At 44.4% G+C, this 19,452-nt stretch overlaps 1 protein-coding gene across 1 annotated transcript in view; it reads right to left on the bottom strand.

Annotated features, from left to right (window-relative positions):
* Positions 1-374: 374 nt before the first annotated feature.
* LOC311245382 (insulin-like growth factor 1 receptor) overlaps positions 375-19,452 on the bottom strand; it is a gene marked incomplete at both ends in the record, with an annotated part of 66,259 nt that continues 47,181 nt past the window's right edge. Inside the window, 8 exons of the mRNA XM_084335224.1 lie at positions 375-513; positions 7,551-7,680; positions 9,272-9,431; positions 10,244-10,348; positions 11,400-11,629; positions 12,760-12,830; positions 14,707-14,809; positions 16,352-16,517. Coding sequence (XP_084191350.1) covers positions 375-513; positions 7,551-7,680; positions 9,272-9,431; positions 10,244-10,348; positions 11,400-11,629; positions 12,760-12,830; positions 14,707-14,809; positions 16,352-16,517 — 1,104 coding nt within the window. The remainder of the gene's footprint in view (positions 514-7,550; positions 7,681-9,271; positions 9,432-10,243; positions 10,349-11,399; positions 11,630-12,759; positions 12,831-14,706; positions 14,810-16,351; positions 16,518-19,452) is intronic.

The following is a 19,452-nucleotide window of genomic DNA, read 5'->3' as shown; positions in this document are numbered from 1 at the left end:
TTATATGCAGGTGTTTGAGCAAGTAAGTAATGGAAGAGCGATGGGATAAATTAGGACCAGGACTGACCACTGACAGGCAGACGTTAGGAGAGAGAAAGAAATAAAGAAAGAAAGAAAGAAAGAAAGAAAGAAAGAAAGAAAGAAAGAAAGAAAGAAAGAAAGAAAGAAAGAGAAAGAAAGAAAGAAAGAAAGAAAGAAAGAAAGAACGAAAGAAAGAAAGAAAGAAAGAAAGAAAGAAAGAAAGAAAGAAAGAAAGAAAGAAAGAAAGAAAGAAAGAAAGAAAGAAAGAAAGAAAGAAAGAAAGAAAGAAAGAAAGAAAGACAGACGGATGTTTGGACTTAAAGAAAGACAGACAGACAGACGGATGTTTGGACTTACAGCATGTCAGGGCAGTTGTCGGGTTTGTCTAAGAGTCCTCCGTCCATGACAAAGCGCAGCACCTGCTCATTGGACATGCCCTGGTAGGGCTGTTCTGATAAAGTGGCGATCTCCCACAGGACCACACCGAACGACCTGCAGCGGGAAACATGAGGACAGAGTTAGAGACACGGTACATGCACGCGCGCGCACGCACACACACACACACACACACACACACACACACACACACACACACACACACACACACACCTACACACACACACACACACACACACACACACACACACACACACACACACACACACACACACACACACACACACTGCTCAAGAACTGTAGCTATAAGGCCCCAAATGGTAAATGGTGCATGGTGCATGGTGCATGGTGCATTTATATAGCAGCTTTTATCCCGCTTTACAACTTATGCCTCACATTCACCCATTCACTCACACATTCACGGCGGAGGCAACCATGCAAGGTGCCAACCTGCTCATCGGGAGCAGTCAGGGGTTAAGTGTCTTGCTCAAGGACACTTCAACACGCTGCCCAGGAGGAGCGGGAATCGAACCGGGAACCTCCGGATTGCCAGACAACCGCTCTACCTCCCAAAGCCACTGCTGTCCCCGTTGTGGAACATGGTACTGTGGTACTGTATAAATGATTTCACAGCAGAATTAGGTCTGGTGAATCTGGTGCACCTTTGTTTACACAGTTTATTTATTATTATTATATTCAGAGTTAATTATATTATTTACACTGTTTATTTTTCTTCTCGTATTTTTTATATTGAGATCGAATTCTATTGCCTATATTTATGTCTTTCTACTATTACCCAGCCCGTACCTGTACCCCCCCCCCATGCTGCTATGACGCCCGAATTTCCCCCAAAGGGATCAATAAGGGAATATCTCATCTTATCTGATGTAGTATGTATAACACTGTACCAGCCAGCACAGCAGATGACACACAGAGCTGCTATAGCATGCACACAGCTACCGAACACATTAACCGTCTGTAGTGTGGTAGTGAAAGGGTTAACCTTCTGTAGTGTGGCAGTGAAAGAGTTAACCTTCTGTATTGTCACAGTGAAAGGGTTAACCCTTTGGTAGTGTGTTAGTGAAAGGGTTAAGCTCATGCACAGTATAGTATTTCATAGTATAGTAGTATTCAAATTCCTATTTCTGCACACAGGGATCCCTAAATAGGTCTTTAGGGATTGCATAAACCAAGTACGGCTGCAACGCTGAAACTCTTGTTGATCCAATGAGCCCAGCTGTATCCGTGTGTGATGACCGTTTCTTTTTTAGTTTTTTTTTAATGTAACCTCACTGTATAATATAATGACCTGTTGTGATCTCTAGGATAATCACAACCTCATGGCTTTTTTACAACCCAAGACTAGAGACCCGGGCCGTTCGGATGATATATGGCTCGTCTAGGTATGTTGACAATAAGTGGTGTTTTCTGAGCCGAAAAAAGTGCCCGCTGTCTAATTCAAGAAGACAAAGTATTCTTACAGAAACCGCCAGATGTCAAAGGTTTTTGATACTGAATCGCAGTAAAGATCTTTAGTGTCCAGTGTTTTGTGAACTAAAGTGTTCTTCAATGTCTTGGTGTCTTTGCTGTATGCTGTATATACCATATATATATATATATATTTATTCTAATATATCTATCCACACCTGCATTTACCTGCACATAGTCCTTCTACATATCTGTAGATACTATATCTATATCTGTACATATCCTATACTCTTACTAGTTATTCTGCTGACCAGTATGACTTACTACCATACTGTCTTTATACCTGTATCACTGTACATATTAACACTACAACTCTGTAAATACATCTGATTAGCACTACACTCAGTAGTACTAATTTGTATATTTTGTCCTCAGTTTAATCACCTGTACTTTGTATATTATATCGCACTACTGCACTCTGGTTGGATGCCAAACTTTTTTCTTTTCGTTGTACTGTACTTGTGCTGTATAATGACAATATATTTGAATATAATATAATCTTAATGTGGTATTTTGTAGGGATTATTGACCCTTTCCCCCCCTCCAATCCTCCAATGGTCAAAAATGAATATGATTTGTACCAAATCTCAAAAAGAAATTATATCGACCACTCACAACCCCACCCACAAAAATGTAGGGGACTGAAGGAGTTAACGAGGTGTCGGGGTCCAGAGGCAAGACTAAAATGTAGTCAACTGACCCACCTGAAACCCGCCCTCTTTTCTCAAATCCTCTAATCGCAAGTGTCGCTGTCCGACGGGAAGCGACGGTTGCGATTGGAGGATGGAGAAAAGAGGGCAGGTTTCCGAGGCTGAAACAGATTAAGAGGCCCGTGATCTACACTCTGCGTTTCAAGATCTACAAAAGTGGAGCAACAACTGGAGTAAACCTAGAAACCTTGACACAAACCCCCCCCCACAAAGAACACAGTGTTGCCAGTCGATTACTCTCTCTCTCTCTCTCTCTCTCTCTCTCTCTCTCTCTCTCTCTCTCTCTCTCTCTCTCTCTCTCTCTCTCTCTCTCTCTCTCTCTCTCTCTCTCTCTCTCTCTCTCTGGCCATGTTTCCACCGCTGGCATGGGTTCTGAGAAGGCACTCAGCAGAAGCCTATTACAACATCGACTTGTATCTAAAACTGGCCGCGACGGCACAGTGTTGAAAGACAAAAGGCACATCAAGTGCTGCGTCTCAAGATCAACAAAATAAAAAGTCACCTACTGCTAACAACTCCCCCCCTCAGGACAAACCAGAAATGAGTTTCCCGCAAATACTGGACTTGATCTGTGCGAACATCAAAGGCGAAGATATAGGGCAGGATGCGGAGGTGGGTTTATGCTGGCACACCAACCCTCTCATTTTGGAGAACATCTGGAGCAGTTTAAGCCCGCTTGTAGAGGGGCCGACCCGTGGGACACTTTCAGTAAAAAATAAATAAATAAAAAACACAAAAAATAACTCGCAAAGGGGGAGGTCGTAAACAGCTCTGTTTTCTAAAAACGACCCTTCCCAATCGAGAGAGAGAGTTATGGCATCGTTGTGAACTGTAGCTACTCAGGGAACCTGGGAGGATACACGTGTCAGCGGAGAGAGAGAGAGAGAGAGAGAGAGAGAGAGAGAGAGAGAGAGAGAGAGAGAGAGAGAGAGAGAGAGAGAGAGAGAGAGAGAGAGAGAGAGAGAGAGAGAGAGAGAATTCCTGTTCTGACATACAGGGGGAAATGATCGCAGTGCCAGCTGGAGACCGGAGGACGTTAGTTTTGGGAACACTAAGCCACCATGGCGTCCAGTAAGAGAGCGGAGGGGCGTGTTCCTGCTCTGACGTGGGGAGCGTGGTTTTTAAGGGAACCCTGTGTGGATACACTGTTCCAGTGTATCCACACACACACACACACACACACACACACACACACACACACACACACACACACACACACACACACACACACACACATACACACGCACTCACCTAATGTACTATGCAAGTATGGGTTTGTTTGCTGCATGTGTGTTTGTCTGTTTGTGTGTGTGCATGTGTGCATGCACATGCTTTTTGTGTGCGTGTGTGTGCGCGCGGAAATGCTTTTGTGTGTGCGGTTGTGTGTGTGTGTGCACATACTTTTGTGTGTGCGGTTGTGTGAGTGTGTGTGGTGAGTCTCTAGTGCTCCTGTGACTGGTGGTTGTGTGTGTATGTGTGTGTGCGGTTGTGTGTGTGTGTGTGTGTGTATGTATGTGTGTGTGTGTGTATGTGTGTATGTGTGTGTGTGTGTGTGCGGTTGTGTGTGTGTGCGGTTGTGTGTGTATGTATGTGTATGCAGGGCCGCCGCTAGGGAGTGCGAGCAGTGCGGTCGCACAGGGCCTCGCGAGAAGGGGGGCCTCGCGAGAAGAGAAGAGCATTTTTTATTTTATTATTATTATTTTTTTTTTAATAAAAATAAATAGAATGTTAACAATCGCTTTCCATCACAGACCTAAAATCTAGTTTTGCTTACATGCTTATATATTTCACATTAGACACGTTTGTAGAATAGTGTTCCGGGCTCTGCGGCTCTGCAGATATACTATTGGTTTCATTCAATGACCCGTTAACTTTTTTGCAAAGCATCGTGGGAGGACTAACACTAGGGGGAGCTGGTTGGCATCGGTCTGGTAGTCGGTAGAGAGATGTGAAGAAGACCGGTATTATCCACGAGGGGAGGGGGTACAGGTACGGGGTCTATTCGGCGCTATCCACGGGAGCGAGTGGATGTCTTGGCCAAGAGCATCCTACTTTTGAAAACCAAATGTGCAGCATCGGAGCAGAAGAAATAACGCTGCGTGCCGTAAGCTTATCAATACCAAGTATAGTGATTAGGTTATGCCAAGACGAAGAGGACGTTCGGCAGATGGACTGAAGATGAAAGTTGTTGCGTGTTAGAACGTTCAGTCAGGCTAGCCATGTCGGCTAGTAGCTTAGCTAAAGGCAGGGACAGCTAACTAGCGTTAGCTAACCTAGCTAGCTAGTTAGCTTTAGCTACGTAACGTTATCGAGTGCTAACGTGTGGTTCAGTCGGGCTAGCCATGTCGGCTAGTAGCTTAGCTAAAGGCAGGGACAGCTAACTAGCGTTATCAAGTGCTAACGTGTGGTTCAGTCGGGCTAGCCATGTCGGCTAGTAGCTTAGCTAAAGGCAGGGACAGCTAACTAGCGTTATCGAGTGCTAACGTGTGGCAGATAAACTAGGAACAGACTCTTAAGTTCATCCCAACGGGGGGGACAATATTATGGGACTGGTGAACTTTGTCATCTCTACGGTCGACATGATTCTGCGTTATGGGGGAGTTTTTAATGCAATCTATTCTGTTCCCGCCGTGGATATCTCTCTCTCTCTCTCTCTCTCTCTCTCTCTCTCTCTCTCTCTCTCTCTCTCTCTCTCTCTCTCTTCTCTCTCTCTCTTGCTCTCTCTCTCTCTCTCTCTCTCTCTCTCGCGCTCTCTCTCTTGCTCTCTCTCTCTCTCTTGCTCTCGCTCTCTCGCGCTCTCTCTCTCGCGCTCTCTCGCGCTCTCTCTCTCGCGCTCTCTCTCTCGGTCTCTCTCTGTCTCTCTCTCTCTCTCACTCGGTGTGTTGCATCATGCAAGGGTCTGCTCACACTGTGCTCGTGCAGTTTGTGACGTGTGTACTAAGCTTATAGAGTTCGATTCAAATAAGGCAAAACTGCAAATCTGCATGTCGTGCTTGAAAAATTAACCTGGCTTTAAGCTTGTTTATCAGGTTCCAGGGGTGTTTTCCCTGTTACTGCCAGGTGTATGATTGTACAGGTGCATTGCCACTAAGCCTCGGATAGCGCTATTATTTAAGAATACGTTGACTGTATCATATGCCCAGCCTCGGGCAGCGCTATTATTTAAGAATACATTGACTGTATGCCCAGCCTCGGGCAGTGCTATTATTTAAGAATATGTTGACTGTATGCAAAAAAAAAAGAAGTATATATATATAAAAAAAAAAAGTATTATAGCCTATACACATTTATTTAAATTTTTTTACCTTTATGGGGGGGCCTCGCGTTTAAGTCTCGTACAGGGCCTCGCATTTCTCCCAGACGGCACTGTGTGTATGTATGTGTATGACATAGCTGTCAACCATCCCGATTTTCCCGGGATTGTCCCGAATTTCAACCTTCCTTCCCGCCGTCATCCCGTTCCCGGATGTTTCCATTCTTTTATTTAAATTTTTTTACAAAATGGCTGCAATTCCCCTCCATGACGACAGGTGGCAGCAGTGTAGATTAGAACATTAGCACAGGAAGTCAGACCGGAAGACGGTTGCGACCCGAAGAAGAAGAACAGCGACCGGAATCCGGATAAAGGAGGGGTTTAGCGTGAAATGTATTACATTCTGCGATGGACTTGAGAGAGGATTGTGCGGTTCCACCAGCAGATGAGAAAGCCAAGAAGAGCTGCAAATATCTCGCCAAGTGGGAGGAGATGTTCCCATTCCTCACGAAAAGCAACGTTTCAACACTCTATGCTTTTTGTAAATTATGCCGCGCTGATTTCAATGTCGCACACGGAGGAAAAAGCGACGTCAGTCATCATGACCAATCGGCGAGGCATAGAGGCTATGAAAATTTTTCACAAATACACTCCTTCTCAGAAGGTGTTGAGAAATGCGAGGTCTGCAACCTATACCTACAACAGGTCCCTGGCCGATGCAAGAGACCCCCACAGGGAATGAAGTGGTATCCCCATCCATTCCAGAGTGATAAAACAGTCTAATTAGATTCGATTAAAATGTATTGTCATTATACAGTACAACGAAGACATTTGGCATCCAACCAGAGTGCAAATGTAACTTTAAAGTGCAATAGTAATATACAATACTAATCAGATGTATGTACAGTACAGATCACTTTAAACAAAATGTAACTTTAAAGGAAGGAGGTATTGTATAGTAGATACATTAAGAGTTACAATTGTATTATAGTGTACTGTACATAGGAACCAGTTTTTCAGGAACTTGGCATGTCTTTTTTTATCATGCATATCTTGTCTTACCTATTCTTTTTAATATGCCTATTTGTATTGTATTTTGCACAATCAATCCGCATTTCATTGTATGTACGTGACAAATAAACCTCTTGATTCTTCTTGAGTTGTAGTATTAATATGTACAGTAAAGACACTATGGTAATACATTGATTGATTGCTAACTTTAACAGATTGCAGAATGGGTACAATACAGTATGGCGCAATACACAATTGTTAAGGGGATGCAGACCAGAGAAGGACTTCTTCCCCCATTTTCAATTCATCATAACATTTATGTATGCATTGTAAGATTTCAATAAATATGAACATGTTAATGCTATACTACTACATAAAGTGAATTTATACTGAATTTGTCTTACACTTCCATTCATTTAATGCAGGGATGTTCACAGCATTTCACTTTCAACCAGGTATCTGATTAATTTAATTTAACGAGGGGGAGGAGACTACATTGGGAGGGGGCGGGGCCGGGGGGGGGGGGGGGTGTATGTATGTGTGTGCATGCTTGTGTGTGTGTGTGTGTGTGTGTGTGTGTGTGTGTGTGTGTGTGTGTGTGTGTGTGTGTGTGTGTGTGTGTGTGTGTGTGTGTGTGTGTGTGTGTGTTAGTGACAGAGTGCTCGTCGTACCAGACGTCAGACATGGTGGTGAACACGCCGTCCTTCAGCGACTCCGGAGACATCCAGCGGACCGGCAGCAGGCCCTTCCCGCCTTTGCGATAGTAATCCGTCTCGTAAATGTCCCTCGTCATGCCGAAGTCTGAGGAGAAGAGGAGGAGGGGAGAGGTTGGAGAGATATTATCATGAGCCTCCCGAGAGCCGCTCCGCTCGTTCACCTTTCCCCCGTTCCTGTCCTGCTACATTAAGGAGGCTCTCCTCCGCCTCGGGCGCTCGCTGAACTCAAAACACTTATTTAGGAGGCCGGCTGGCACATAGGATGTGACTCGGCGTGGAAAATGGATAGTTTCTAGGGTAACGATGAGGAGGGACCTCAGTCACAGCCGCCTCGTAGGTCCGTAGATAAAGTTGCATTGTGGTCGAGAGTCGAGACAGAGAATGTTTAAATATACTGAAATAATATGAAATATAAACCAAATGTATTACTAAACCACTAACTAATCTTGACTTAAAATACGACTTTAAATAAAGTCAGCTTGGTCATATGGCTGTCAGTTGGTCATATGGCTGTCAGCTGGTCATATGGCTGTCAGCTGGTCATATGGCTGTCAGCTGGTCATATGGCTGTCAGCTGGTCATATGGCTGTCAGCTGGTCATATGACCAGGCTGACAGCAAGACAGTCATATGACCAGGCTGACAGCAAGACAGTCATTATGACCAGGCTGACAGCAAGACAGTCATATGACCAGGCTGACAGCAAGACAGTCATATGACCAGGCTGACAGCAAGACAGTCATTATGACCAGGCTGACAGCAAGACAGTCATTATGACCAGGCTGACAGCAAGACAGTCATATGACCAGGCTGACAGCAAGACAGTCATATGACCAGGCTGACAGCAAGACAGTCATTATGACCAGGCTGACAGCAAGACAGTCATTATGACCAGGCTGACAGCAAGACAGTCATTATGACCAGGCTGACAGCAAGACAGTCATTATGACCAGGCTGACAGCAAGACAGTCATTATGACCAGGCTGACAGCAAGACAGTCATATGACCAGGCTGACAGCAAGACAGTCATTATGACCAGGCTGACAGCAAGACAGTCATTATGACCAGGCTGACAGCAAGACAGTCATTATGACCAGGCTGACAGCAAGACAGTCATTATGACCAGGCTGACAGCAAGACAGTCATTATGACCAGGCTGACAGCAAGACAGTCATATGACCAGGCTTAAGATATTCCTTTATTGATCCCCTCGGGGAAATTCGGGCATCATAGCAGCATGGGAGAGGGGGGAGCAGAGGTACAGGTATGGGCAGGGTAATAGGATAAAGACCTAAATATAGGCAATACAATTATATCTGAATATAAAAATATGAGAAAAATAAACAGTGTTATATTATACGTTACAATAGATATAGGCAATAACAAATTTGAATCTGAATATACTATGAAGTATGAATATATACTGAGAGTAAAAGTAAACAGTATACACAAGGTTTAAGGTACCCTAACTGGCACGATAATACATTGTACAGTAGTCCGTGCAGGTTTTACACGCAATTTCTCCATCGTTATTAAAAACGTTTTAAATAAAGTAATTTATTCCCGGAAACTATCCATTTTCCAACCATACTTTTTCATTTTTTTTAAACATCATCTAAAATAAGCAGAGCAGAGCGAGTGAAACATTGAGGGCAGTGTTTACTAGGAGGCGCTCACCCCCGATCTTGACAGTGTAGTCCTCAGCCACCATGCAGTTCCTGGCAGCCAGGTCCCTGTGGACAAACTTGTTGGCATTGAGGTATGCCATGCCGTCTGCGATCTCCCCCGCCATCTGGATCATCTTCTTCAGCGGGGGAAGAACCTGGCTCGTGGAGTTCTGTGGCGGAGAGAGAGGTGAACACAAGCTGACTATTGAGTTCCTTCTCGCTCCTCCCAGCTCTAGGCTTTGCCGTCGGTATGGAACGCTGGCTCGCTGGGCCAGAGTTCGGGGGCGCGTACCACAATGCGGACTCCCGTGTGTCATTTCGCTGTCTGCATAGTTTAGTTTTTAACTACTTGGACCTGGCTTGTCAACTGAGAGCATGTGTCACTGAAAGGTCTCTAGATGGATTCTAGCATTTCATATTCAATAGGCTACAGGGGAGAAAATATGACTTGAGAGATGTTTGTAAGTTTACTGTACAAAAAGCTAAAGAAAGATATACAAATTAGATGTATTTCTATTGTTGGGGTTAATTTGTGGAACAATGCTGATTTAAATTTAAGAATGAGTCATTTGCTTTTGGTTTATAAAAAAAATCTAATGGTTTGGTTAGGACCTGTACCCTTTCAGTCACAAAGACTGTTGACCTTCTTTACAGTCTGGAATGATGTGCATATTGTATTGTGTGTGATGACTGAATAAAACTACTACTACTACTAAACACTACTACTACTACTACTACTACTACTACTACTACTACTACTACTACTACTACTACTACTACTACTACTACTACTACTACTACTACTACTATATTTACCGTGGTAACTTGTGTGGCCATGATTCAATAATTTAAACTTGCACCAGCATGTGTTGAGTACTGTGAGTGCACATCGACGTGTTGTATAAACTAATGATTTACTGGCAGGGAGAGGCTTGGTGTGGAGGAGCCGACCGGGGGCCTGTAAGAGGGAAAAGCTGCTTACTTCTTTGCGTAGGGAGCGCAGGTGGCTCTTCAAATCTCCACGGGTCATCAGCTCCATGATCACCAACGTGGGCTGTCCCTGAGAGACCACGCCCAGCAGCCGCACCTGGACAATCACAACACAAGAGTTCAGTCGGGTTGTCTGCCGCACCGTTCCAATTGGTCCGTCTACTTAATATTCCCTGAAAATAACTATGGGCTGGTGCCATTTAAAAAAAAAAAAAACGAAAAATATTTTTATTGGCCTGCTCTTATTCCACAATTTCAGTAACTGAAGAAATACGGATTTATTGGGCTTTAGAGGATCTGGCTCTCTATAAGTATGGAGCTTTAAGGCATGTACAAAAATACTTGCCCTTTAAATTATTCAAATTGAGGTTAATAATTACGTGTTTGGCTTTTAAGCAGGCAGACGTGGTAAAAGCTTTTAATGGCGGCTTTCCAAGGGGAACTCCTTAGCACATTCATTTAACTTAATTAATGACACTGTGATCGGGGGTTCTGTGAGAACGTGTACGATCTCTCTGAAGTTGAACCTCGCCTCAGGCATGTGTCGACAGCTAAAGAGTCGTCAACAGTTATGACCCGCTGAGCCAAGCAGGTGGAATCAGGAAACAGGAGCTCCGTTTCTCACCTGGGCACTTGCTGTGGCATATAACGATGATTTCCAGCTTGTAAATCCATGTAGATTTGTCTACTGTAAATACTGTATCTATACTGTAAATATCTATAGTGTAAATACTGTAAATGCTATATCGTAAACCCTTGTGTGGGGAGGGTGTTAAACTACCACATGCCTCCTCCGATACATGTGGAGTCAGCCAGCCTATTCTTTTCACCTGACAGCGAGTAGTCTCACTGGGGGAATGTAACGCGTCCAGAGGTTCACGCTATTTCCCCCCGATCCCCTCCCTGCTGAACAGTAGGAACCGCAGTTTGCAACGACCAGGACATACACCCCACCGACTTCCCACCCGCTAACACTGCCAATTGTGTTAGTAGGGACGACTGACCAAGCCGGAGGTACCGCTGGCAGCTGGATTCAATCCCAGAGTCTCTGCGGTGGTGGGAAAGTGCATTCTCCACTGCGCTACCCAGCCGCACCAATAAAGGTTACCTTTGACCTTGACCTTATCGTTTCTCGTATCACTCCTCACCACGTGGTGACAGTTGAACTCCTTCATGACGGAGGCCTCGTTGAGGAACTCGATCCTCTCCCTCATGCTGGCCGTCTCGTTCACCGTCTTGATGGCCACGCGCGTGTCCGGCTCGTCCTTCACCACGCCCTTGGCGAGGCCCTCGTACACCATGCCGAAGGAGCCCTGGCCCAGCTCCCGGTTCATGATGATCTTCTCCCGGGCCACCTCCCACTCATCCGGCACGTACACTGGTAACAGGGAACGGTGCACCCTACAGGTCAATACTCCACCCCCACGCCAGCCCGTTCTCGCTTAAAGTATGTCAATAAAGTTCCAGTTTATTTTTATTTTTACATGTACAGTACAGTGAAATGCTTGGTTCTGTATGAGCCCCCTGAGATATACAATATACAATATACAAATTAAGTACAACCTGAAGTACAAAATGCAAACAATGAGGTACAAAAATGCAAACTTAAAAAAAAGCGCTCGGGGTGTAAAGTGTGTGTCAACCACATGAACAGGGTACATAATGGTACTATGTATAGCCAAAAGTAATATATTTATTTTTCGTATTGGTGAAAGTCCAAAAAGAAACAGCACAATCGGGAGTTGCACTAACAGTGCTTGGGGTGCAGGGGTGAGTGCTCTCACCATTAGACCCAGCCTCCCACCCTGATACAAACACAGCAATACTATGATGATGGTTTGTTTTAAAGTTAAGATAGAAAAGTCTGGCTGCTCAAGACTACAGAGACACACTTTTCTGATCAAACCTCAAACCTTAACCCTAACCCTAACCACACTGTTACCTTAAACTAAACACAACCTTAACCTTAACCCTAACCCTAACCCTAACCACACTGTTACCTTAAACTAAACATAGCCTTAACCTTAACCCTAAAGGCTCCCACATACTTCCTTCCACAAGCCGCATCCGCACGTGCGCATTGGTGCGCGTGACGTAATTTGTGTAATGGCCCCAATCAGAGCCGGATACGAGGTCCGTGCGGAGAAGGGCGCTGACGAGAATTACACAAATGACGTCACGCGCACCAATGCGCACGTGCGGATGCGGCTTGCGGAAGGAAGTATGTGGGAGCCTTAAGCTTAACCACACTGTTACCTTTAAACTAACCAGAACCTTAACCCTAACCCTAAGCTTAGCCACACTGTTATTATAAACTGACCATAACCTTAACCTTAACCCTAAGCCTAACCAGTATTTGTATCAGGTTGGGTGGCTTGGAAAGCAATACTAAATGTAAATATATTACTAATATATCTATAACACAATTTACATTATGTACCATTATGTACATGGTCGCTTATGACACTGTTGTTAGGAGAATGGATGACGTGCTAAAAGTGTTCTTACTCTCGGCAGCACTGAAGTACTCTGGGTTGACCGAAGCATAAAGGACTCCATTCCCCAGCCTGTCGCTGTTCCTGTGGACATAAACACACCTGGGTGAGCCGGGGGGCGGGGCCTCTTTGATAGTGGACATAAACACACCTGGGTGAGCCGGGGGGCGGGGCCTCTTTGATAGTGGACATAAACACACCTGGGTGAGCCGGGGGGCGGGGCCTCTTTGATAGTGGACACAAACACACCTGGCTGAGCCGGGGGGCGGGGCCTCTTTGATAGTGGACACAAACACACCTGGCTGAGCCGGGGGGCGGGGCCTCTTTGATAGTGGACACAAACACACCTGGCTGAGCCGGGGGGCGGGGCCTCTTTGATAGTGGACATAAACACACCTGGGTGAGCCAGGGGGCGGGGCCTCTTTGATAGTGGACACAAACACACCTGGCTGAGCCGGGGGGCGGGGCCTCTTTGATAGTGGACACAAACACACCTGGCTGAGCCGGGGGGCGGGGCCTCTTTGATAGTGGACACAAACACACCTGGGTGAGCCAGGAGGCGGGGCCTCTTTGATAGTGGACATAAACACACCTGGCTGAGCCGGGGGGCGGGGCCTCTTTGATAGTGGACACAAACACACCTGGGTGAGCCAGGAGGCGGGGCCTCTTTGATAGTGGACATAAACACACCTGGGTGAGCCGGGGGGCGGGGCCGCTTTGATAGTGGACACACACACACCTGGCTGAGCCAGGAGGCGGGGCCTCTTTGATAGTGGACACAAACACACCTGGCTGAGCCAGGGGGCGGGGCCTCTTTGATAGTGGACACAAACACACCTGGCTGAGCCGGGGGGCGGGGCCTCTTTGATAGTGGACACAAACACACCTGGGTGAGCCAGGAGGCGGGGCCTCTTTGATAGTGGACACAAACACACCTGGCTGAGCCAGGAGGCGGGGCCTCTTTGATAGTGGACACAAACACACCTGGGTGAGCCGGGGGCGGGGTCTCTTTGATAGTGGACACGTGGGAATAAACAGGAAATACATGTTCTGCTATCCCATTCCAACTTTATCCAATCAGGAGAGAGAACCCTAGATATGTATTTCAAGACATCTTGCCAAGCCAAATTTGCTGATTATTTTATAGCATTATATTTACTAGTTTTTATTTCCATTTTTTCCACATGGAGTTCTCATGGACTGGGTGACTCATGTTACTGACCAAACACTCTACATCAGTGATGGCTATTTAAACACATTATTATTGTTTGTTATTGTTATTTTAACAAACAAATACCACTTACGGCACCTTAAAGGCGCTCCCATAGTCCAGCAGACTGTACACAGAGCAGACTCCGCGGATGTCCGCGCGGACTCTTGAGCTTTGATCTCAGGGGACAGCAGACCCACAGGTGCGACGCTCCTATTTTCTGAGGCGCGGACATCCGCGCCGCTGACTTGGTGTCACACAAAACGCTGCTCGGCGTTTTGGTTGACATCGAACTGCATTAAATGTGACACTGCGCGAGCGATTGGTGGCGCGAGGAGAGAGATGAGCCCGTGAAGCGCTCTCTCTCTCTCTCTCTCTCTCTCTCTCTCTCTCGCTCTCTCTCTCGCTCTCTCTCTCGCTCTCTCTCTCGCTCTCCCGCTGATAATGTTCCCTCTGATCTGCCAGTACAGTAGAACAGACAGAATTGTGGGAAATGTAGTAAAACTGGTGCGAGAAATGTAGGAAATAGACCGCGGACGTCTGCTGAGATCTGCTCGACTATGAAAGCTCAAAGAGCCGCGCGGACATCCGCGGAGTCTGCTCTGTGTACAGTCTGCTGGACTATGGGAGCGCCTTAAGTGCGGTGGTGCTGGTCGTACATTTTTCTGACAGCAGTAGTAAAGTCTGCGATGTAATCAAGGGGAACAAATGTCCTGGTGTGGAAATGACATTGAGTGATGCACTACATACCTCTTTCTGTTGACGAAGAAGAGCGCGGTGAGCACCAGGCTGAGGAGCACCACCACCATGATGGGGATGATGATGACCAGGTAGAACGTGACGTTATAGTCTTCTGTCAGACGCAACGGAAAAATACAACTGGTCAACAGAGGCCTGGGATTTCACATGATATCCATATGAATAGGGTAAAATAAATAGATCCGGTAAAAAGCATACAGTGTAGTTCAGTGTAGGGTAAATGTTGCATTACTGTAAAATTATATATTACACTGCCTGTATGTTCTTTACCGTCATGTGAGTTCCTATTGTGAACGAATGAATGAATATGAATGAATCGTTTTATTTCGAACAATAAATATAAGAAAATAACAATGTAAAAAAAATATATACAAAGATAATTTGCTGTGAAAAGAAAAAACAATAATAAAGTAAGATAAAATAATAAACAAAACAGTCACAGACTATCAGCCTGTGAAATGTATTTATCATGTCTCTGTACAAACCAAAATTAATGTCACAAACCAAATTTTGGACATTGGTTCCAAATTAGGTTCCAAGTTGTGGAACCGTTGGAACCCATTCTAGTGTCTTTATGTTCCCCAGTTTGCTCTGAACAGGGTACATCTGCATTTTGCTATGATGCCCCTCTAGCTCATGGAATGAACTCCAACAGTCCTGAAAGCTTGAATTTCTCCCCTCTGTTGCAGAGTTTAAAACCTTGATCTCCAATCTTAGTCAATCAAGTTGTACATGTTTTAGTTGATTTGCTATCCTTGGTCTTTGCCTCATCTTGTCTCTTTGTTATGGTTTTATATGCTGTGTGATTTAGAAAAAAAAATGTATCTACTTTTTCTCCTCCTTTTTCTGTGATTTTTCTCCCATCCCAATTTACCTCTCGTGCCAATTCTCCCTCCCCTGTCCTGATCGTTGCTCACATGTGCCCCCCACTGGCCGGTCGTACGGAGGATAGAAGCCCATCACATGTCCCCTCCGATACATGTGGTCACATCTTTTCACCTGCCAGCGCGGACTCTCATTGGCGAGGAGTAACGTGTAGGAGGCTCACACTGCCCCTGCCATTTTCCTGTCTTTGCTGTGCAGGCGCCCTGACCGACCTGTAGGAGTCGCTGTTTACAACGACCAGACTACCACCCTTCGACTTCCCTCCCACTAACTCTGCCAATTGAGTCAGTATGACGGCCGGCCCAAGCCGGAGGCAACACTGACAGCCGGATTCGATACCGGTGTCTCTTGCGTTGGTGACGAGTGCAATGTCCGCTGCGCCACCCAGCCGCCTATGCTGTGTGATTTTATATGCTTTATCTTAGCTTATTTCTGTACATACACTCGACGTGACTGTAAACGATGGAAACCTCGGTTGCCTTTCGAGTTTAAATCTTCCTGGACATTTTACATCTACATTGTAAATTTTTACCGTACATTTGACTGTATATTACTGTATGTATATTCTTGGCTGTATATCTTAGATTTTTGACTACCTAAATGTTCAATGTTTATTGTGTGCTATCTGTGGTGCTGAATTTCCCTCGGGATCAATAAAGTACTTCTATTCTATTCTAAATAAAGGTTTGAAATTAAACTAAATTAAACTAACTGTACATTTCTCGCACACGGTCGGAAACTACGTCCTTACGTTTGGGCAGCGGCACGTAGAAGGAGACGGTGTCGGTCCAGGAGCCGTTCCCTGCCAGGGAGGTGGCGCGCACGCGGGCAGAGTAGTTCCCAGAGCCCAGGTTGGTCAGCCGGGCGCCGCGGTGCTCACGGTACTCCTGCCGCGACACACACTCGGGTTTCTCAGGCTAACAGGAGGGGGGGGGACAAATGACAAGAGAGAGCGTTCAAGGCTGAGAAGCGGGGGTCCGGTTCGGTTCCTCAGGGTTCTGTGTTCTACGGAGCTGTAGCCAGACTGATGATGATGATGATGATGATGATGATGACGATGATGATGATGAATAGTTTCATTTTCGGTCTTTGTTTACAGATAAATCAAAAACACACAAGTGTGGACTTTCAAAAGGAAAAGAAAATCTATGTGTTCTACGGAGCTGTAGCCAGACTCATACTTATTTTACGTCTGCACTTCATGCATTGCTCTTGATCTGCCAATTTTGTGCTCATTTTATGTCTTTTTTACTGCTGTGAAGCACTACTGCAATTCTGAAAGGTGCTATACAAATACAGTTTATTATTATTATACAACAGGTAGGTCCGACCACACATTGTGATTGGTCGAGAGTGTTCTAAGCCATGAGTATATTCATGATACACTCACGGTTAAATCACCATGAATATACCACTGCGCTGGCTTTAGAATGTTGTAGAAAGTTTCAACTGCCATCAAAACGGTAACTGTAACTGCAAAACAGCAACTCGACTGTCAACATGATCTACTCCACCGACAATATTACGTTTGATTTAAGTAAGTAAACGAGTGGATAGAAATAGATGACAGGCCTACATCTAACGGTAATAATAAAAACAGCATTATTAGACATGTCAATCCATCGAAAGAGGAGCTACGTTATTTGATTTAATGTACCCGTTAACTATAAACAAGTGTATATAGAGGATCAGCACCTCGGACAGTTCCGGGAGTTGGGGCAGTTCAATGCCCAGGCCGTGACTTGGTGATGTTGAAGGCTTTTCTCCAGCGCGTCCAGCTCCTTTCGATGGATTGGCATGTCTAATAATGCTGTTTTTATTATTACCATTAGTTCAAGTTCAAGTTTCCCGTCCACTAGTTAACGGGTACGTTAAATTAGACTAATACATCATTCGTTTCCCGTCCTCTATCTATCCACTTGTATAGTTAACGGGTACGTTAAATTAGATATCAATCTGTTAATAAAGTTTTCAATCAATCAATCAAACCTCACATTGTTAAACTGGGCATGTGTTAACCAAAGTCCTGTCGCAGCCCGCCGCCCAATATCCCAAAACGTTGGAGCACATTTCCAAACAAGTGTTATTTGGACGAACTGACTACATATTTGGAATCTAAATGGGTACATTCTCGCTTGATTTTTATAATAATAATAAAAATAATGGTCCTAGGTCGTACATTAAAACAGCGTTCCACCTTGGTAAACAGGTGGTCGGACCTACCTGTTGTATAAATTAGAATAATACGTCATTAGTTTGCGTTGCCAAGCTTGTTGATAGCCTACTCCATTTGAAATTCCATAGCAACGATACATCTTTAGGAACTATTTTTCTACGCCAAGTTCACTGAAATCAATATAAAAGACCCTAGAATTGTCTGTATTCATCCTATATTTTTCCCGACGGTGCAACTTTCTGTATAAAAGCGATAATACACTCGAACCAGGGGAATATCAGGAATATTGCCACTCTGTGCTCAATGTTCCCTCTAATAATTTTTTGGTCTGAGCAAACACTCAAACCTCCTGAGCAGACATCAGCAACTACTGAGCAACATACGTCACCTGCCGATTAACCGGTTAGTTGATATGCGGCGGTTTGTAAAAAATCTGAGAATCTTAATTTCCCTTAATGTCTAACATAAAAATATAGACATTTTGCTGATACACAGAGAAATAATACAAAAAGGCATATTATATTCCTTAATCAAATATTTATTTGACCATTGATTGATGATACAGAGCATAGTCCTTACTTTGGCTGGGTTGGCGGCGGCGGTGTAAGTCGTGTCACTAACTTTTGTCTTTTTAGGAGGCTGACTCGTCATTATTTTATTAAGAGAATTATAATGCGACTTCAAGGGTGACCATATTGTGATTTCTTTTAAAGAGGACACTGCCTTCAGCCTCAAGATACTTAATCAAAGTTTACTCAAAGATGCCTTATCATTATAATATATTTAAAGTATACCTCCTCTGTATGGATATAAAATTATTGTTTATATTATTTTATATAACAAAATAATATCTCTCTATAACCAAAGTTACTCAACATGCTGTATTATGCCTAAAGTAATCTATCTGACAAATCGCAAGAAAATAACTAAATCAACCTATGACAAAATAATATATATTTTCAAGTCTTACTGGACAAAATAAATAACAAGAAAAATATGATGTAATGTTCTAAATAATACCTCTTCTGTATTAGAAAATCCAGCTTTAAAAAATATATCTTTATCTTTTCAATGTAATGTAAATTATAAAACAGTAACCTCACAAAGATACTAATTTAAAAGTGCACTATGCAGTTTCAGATTTGTTGCAATTAGTGTACTAAACTAATTTATTACACACATAATCCTTAGAATGATTGTATCATAAGCATCTTATCAAACCAAAACATATTTTTGAGGCATCAAAATAGTTTTAAATGATTTTCTTTCTCTCTCTGTATAGCTGCATTCTTCAATCAATTCGGTCAACTTTGCCATCAAACTCTCGCCTCGCACTGCTTTGTTTGTAATGTTTTGCTGTGTCCATGTGAGCTTTGAGATCGCCAGCACCTTTATTAGACACATAAACATATGGTCAAGCTTTGCACGCGTTGCACTCCGCTTCCAATTAGTCTCGACCGGGATGATAAATTGGAAGTTTTCTCTGCAGTTCATCTGTAATGTACATTTTCGCGTTTGCATTGTGAGGAGCCAGCAATGCTGGTCGGATCTGTCCATTTCCTCATCTGTTGTGTGTGTCTGTGTGAGCGTGCAGTAGCGCTGCCCACAAAGCACTGAAAGCGGGGCTTCTCTTGGTAACGTCACACGCAACAGGGTTAGGGATGGTTAGGGATGCG

Source organism: Notolepis coatsorum (genome assembly GCF_963971535.1).
Source record: "Notolepis coatsorum genome assembly, chromosome: 18".
NCBI classification, from domain to species: Eukaryota; Metazoa; Chordata; class Actinopteri; order Aulopiformes; family Paralepididae; genus Notolepis; species Notolepis coatsorum.
The sequence above is the reverse complement of the archived record's forward strand: the minus strand, read 5'-3'. Positions and strand labels throughout refer to the sequence as shown.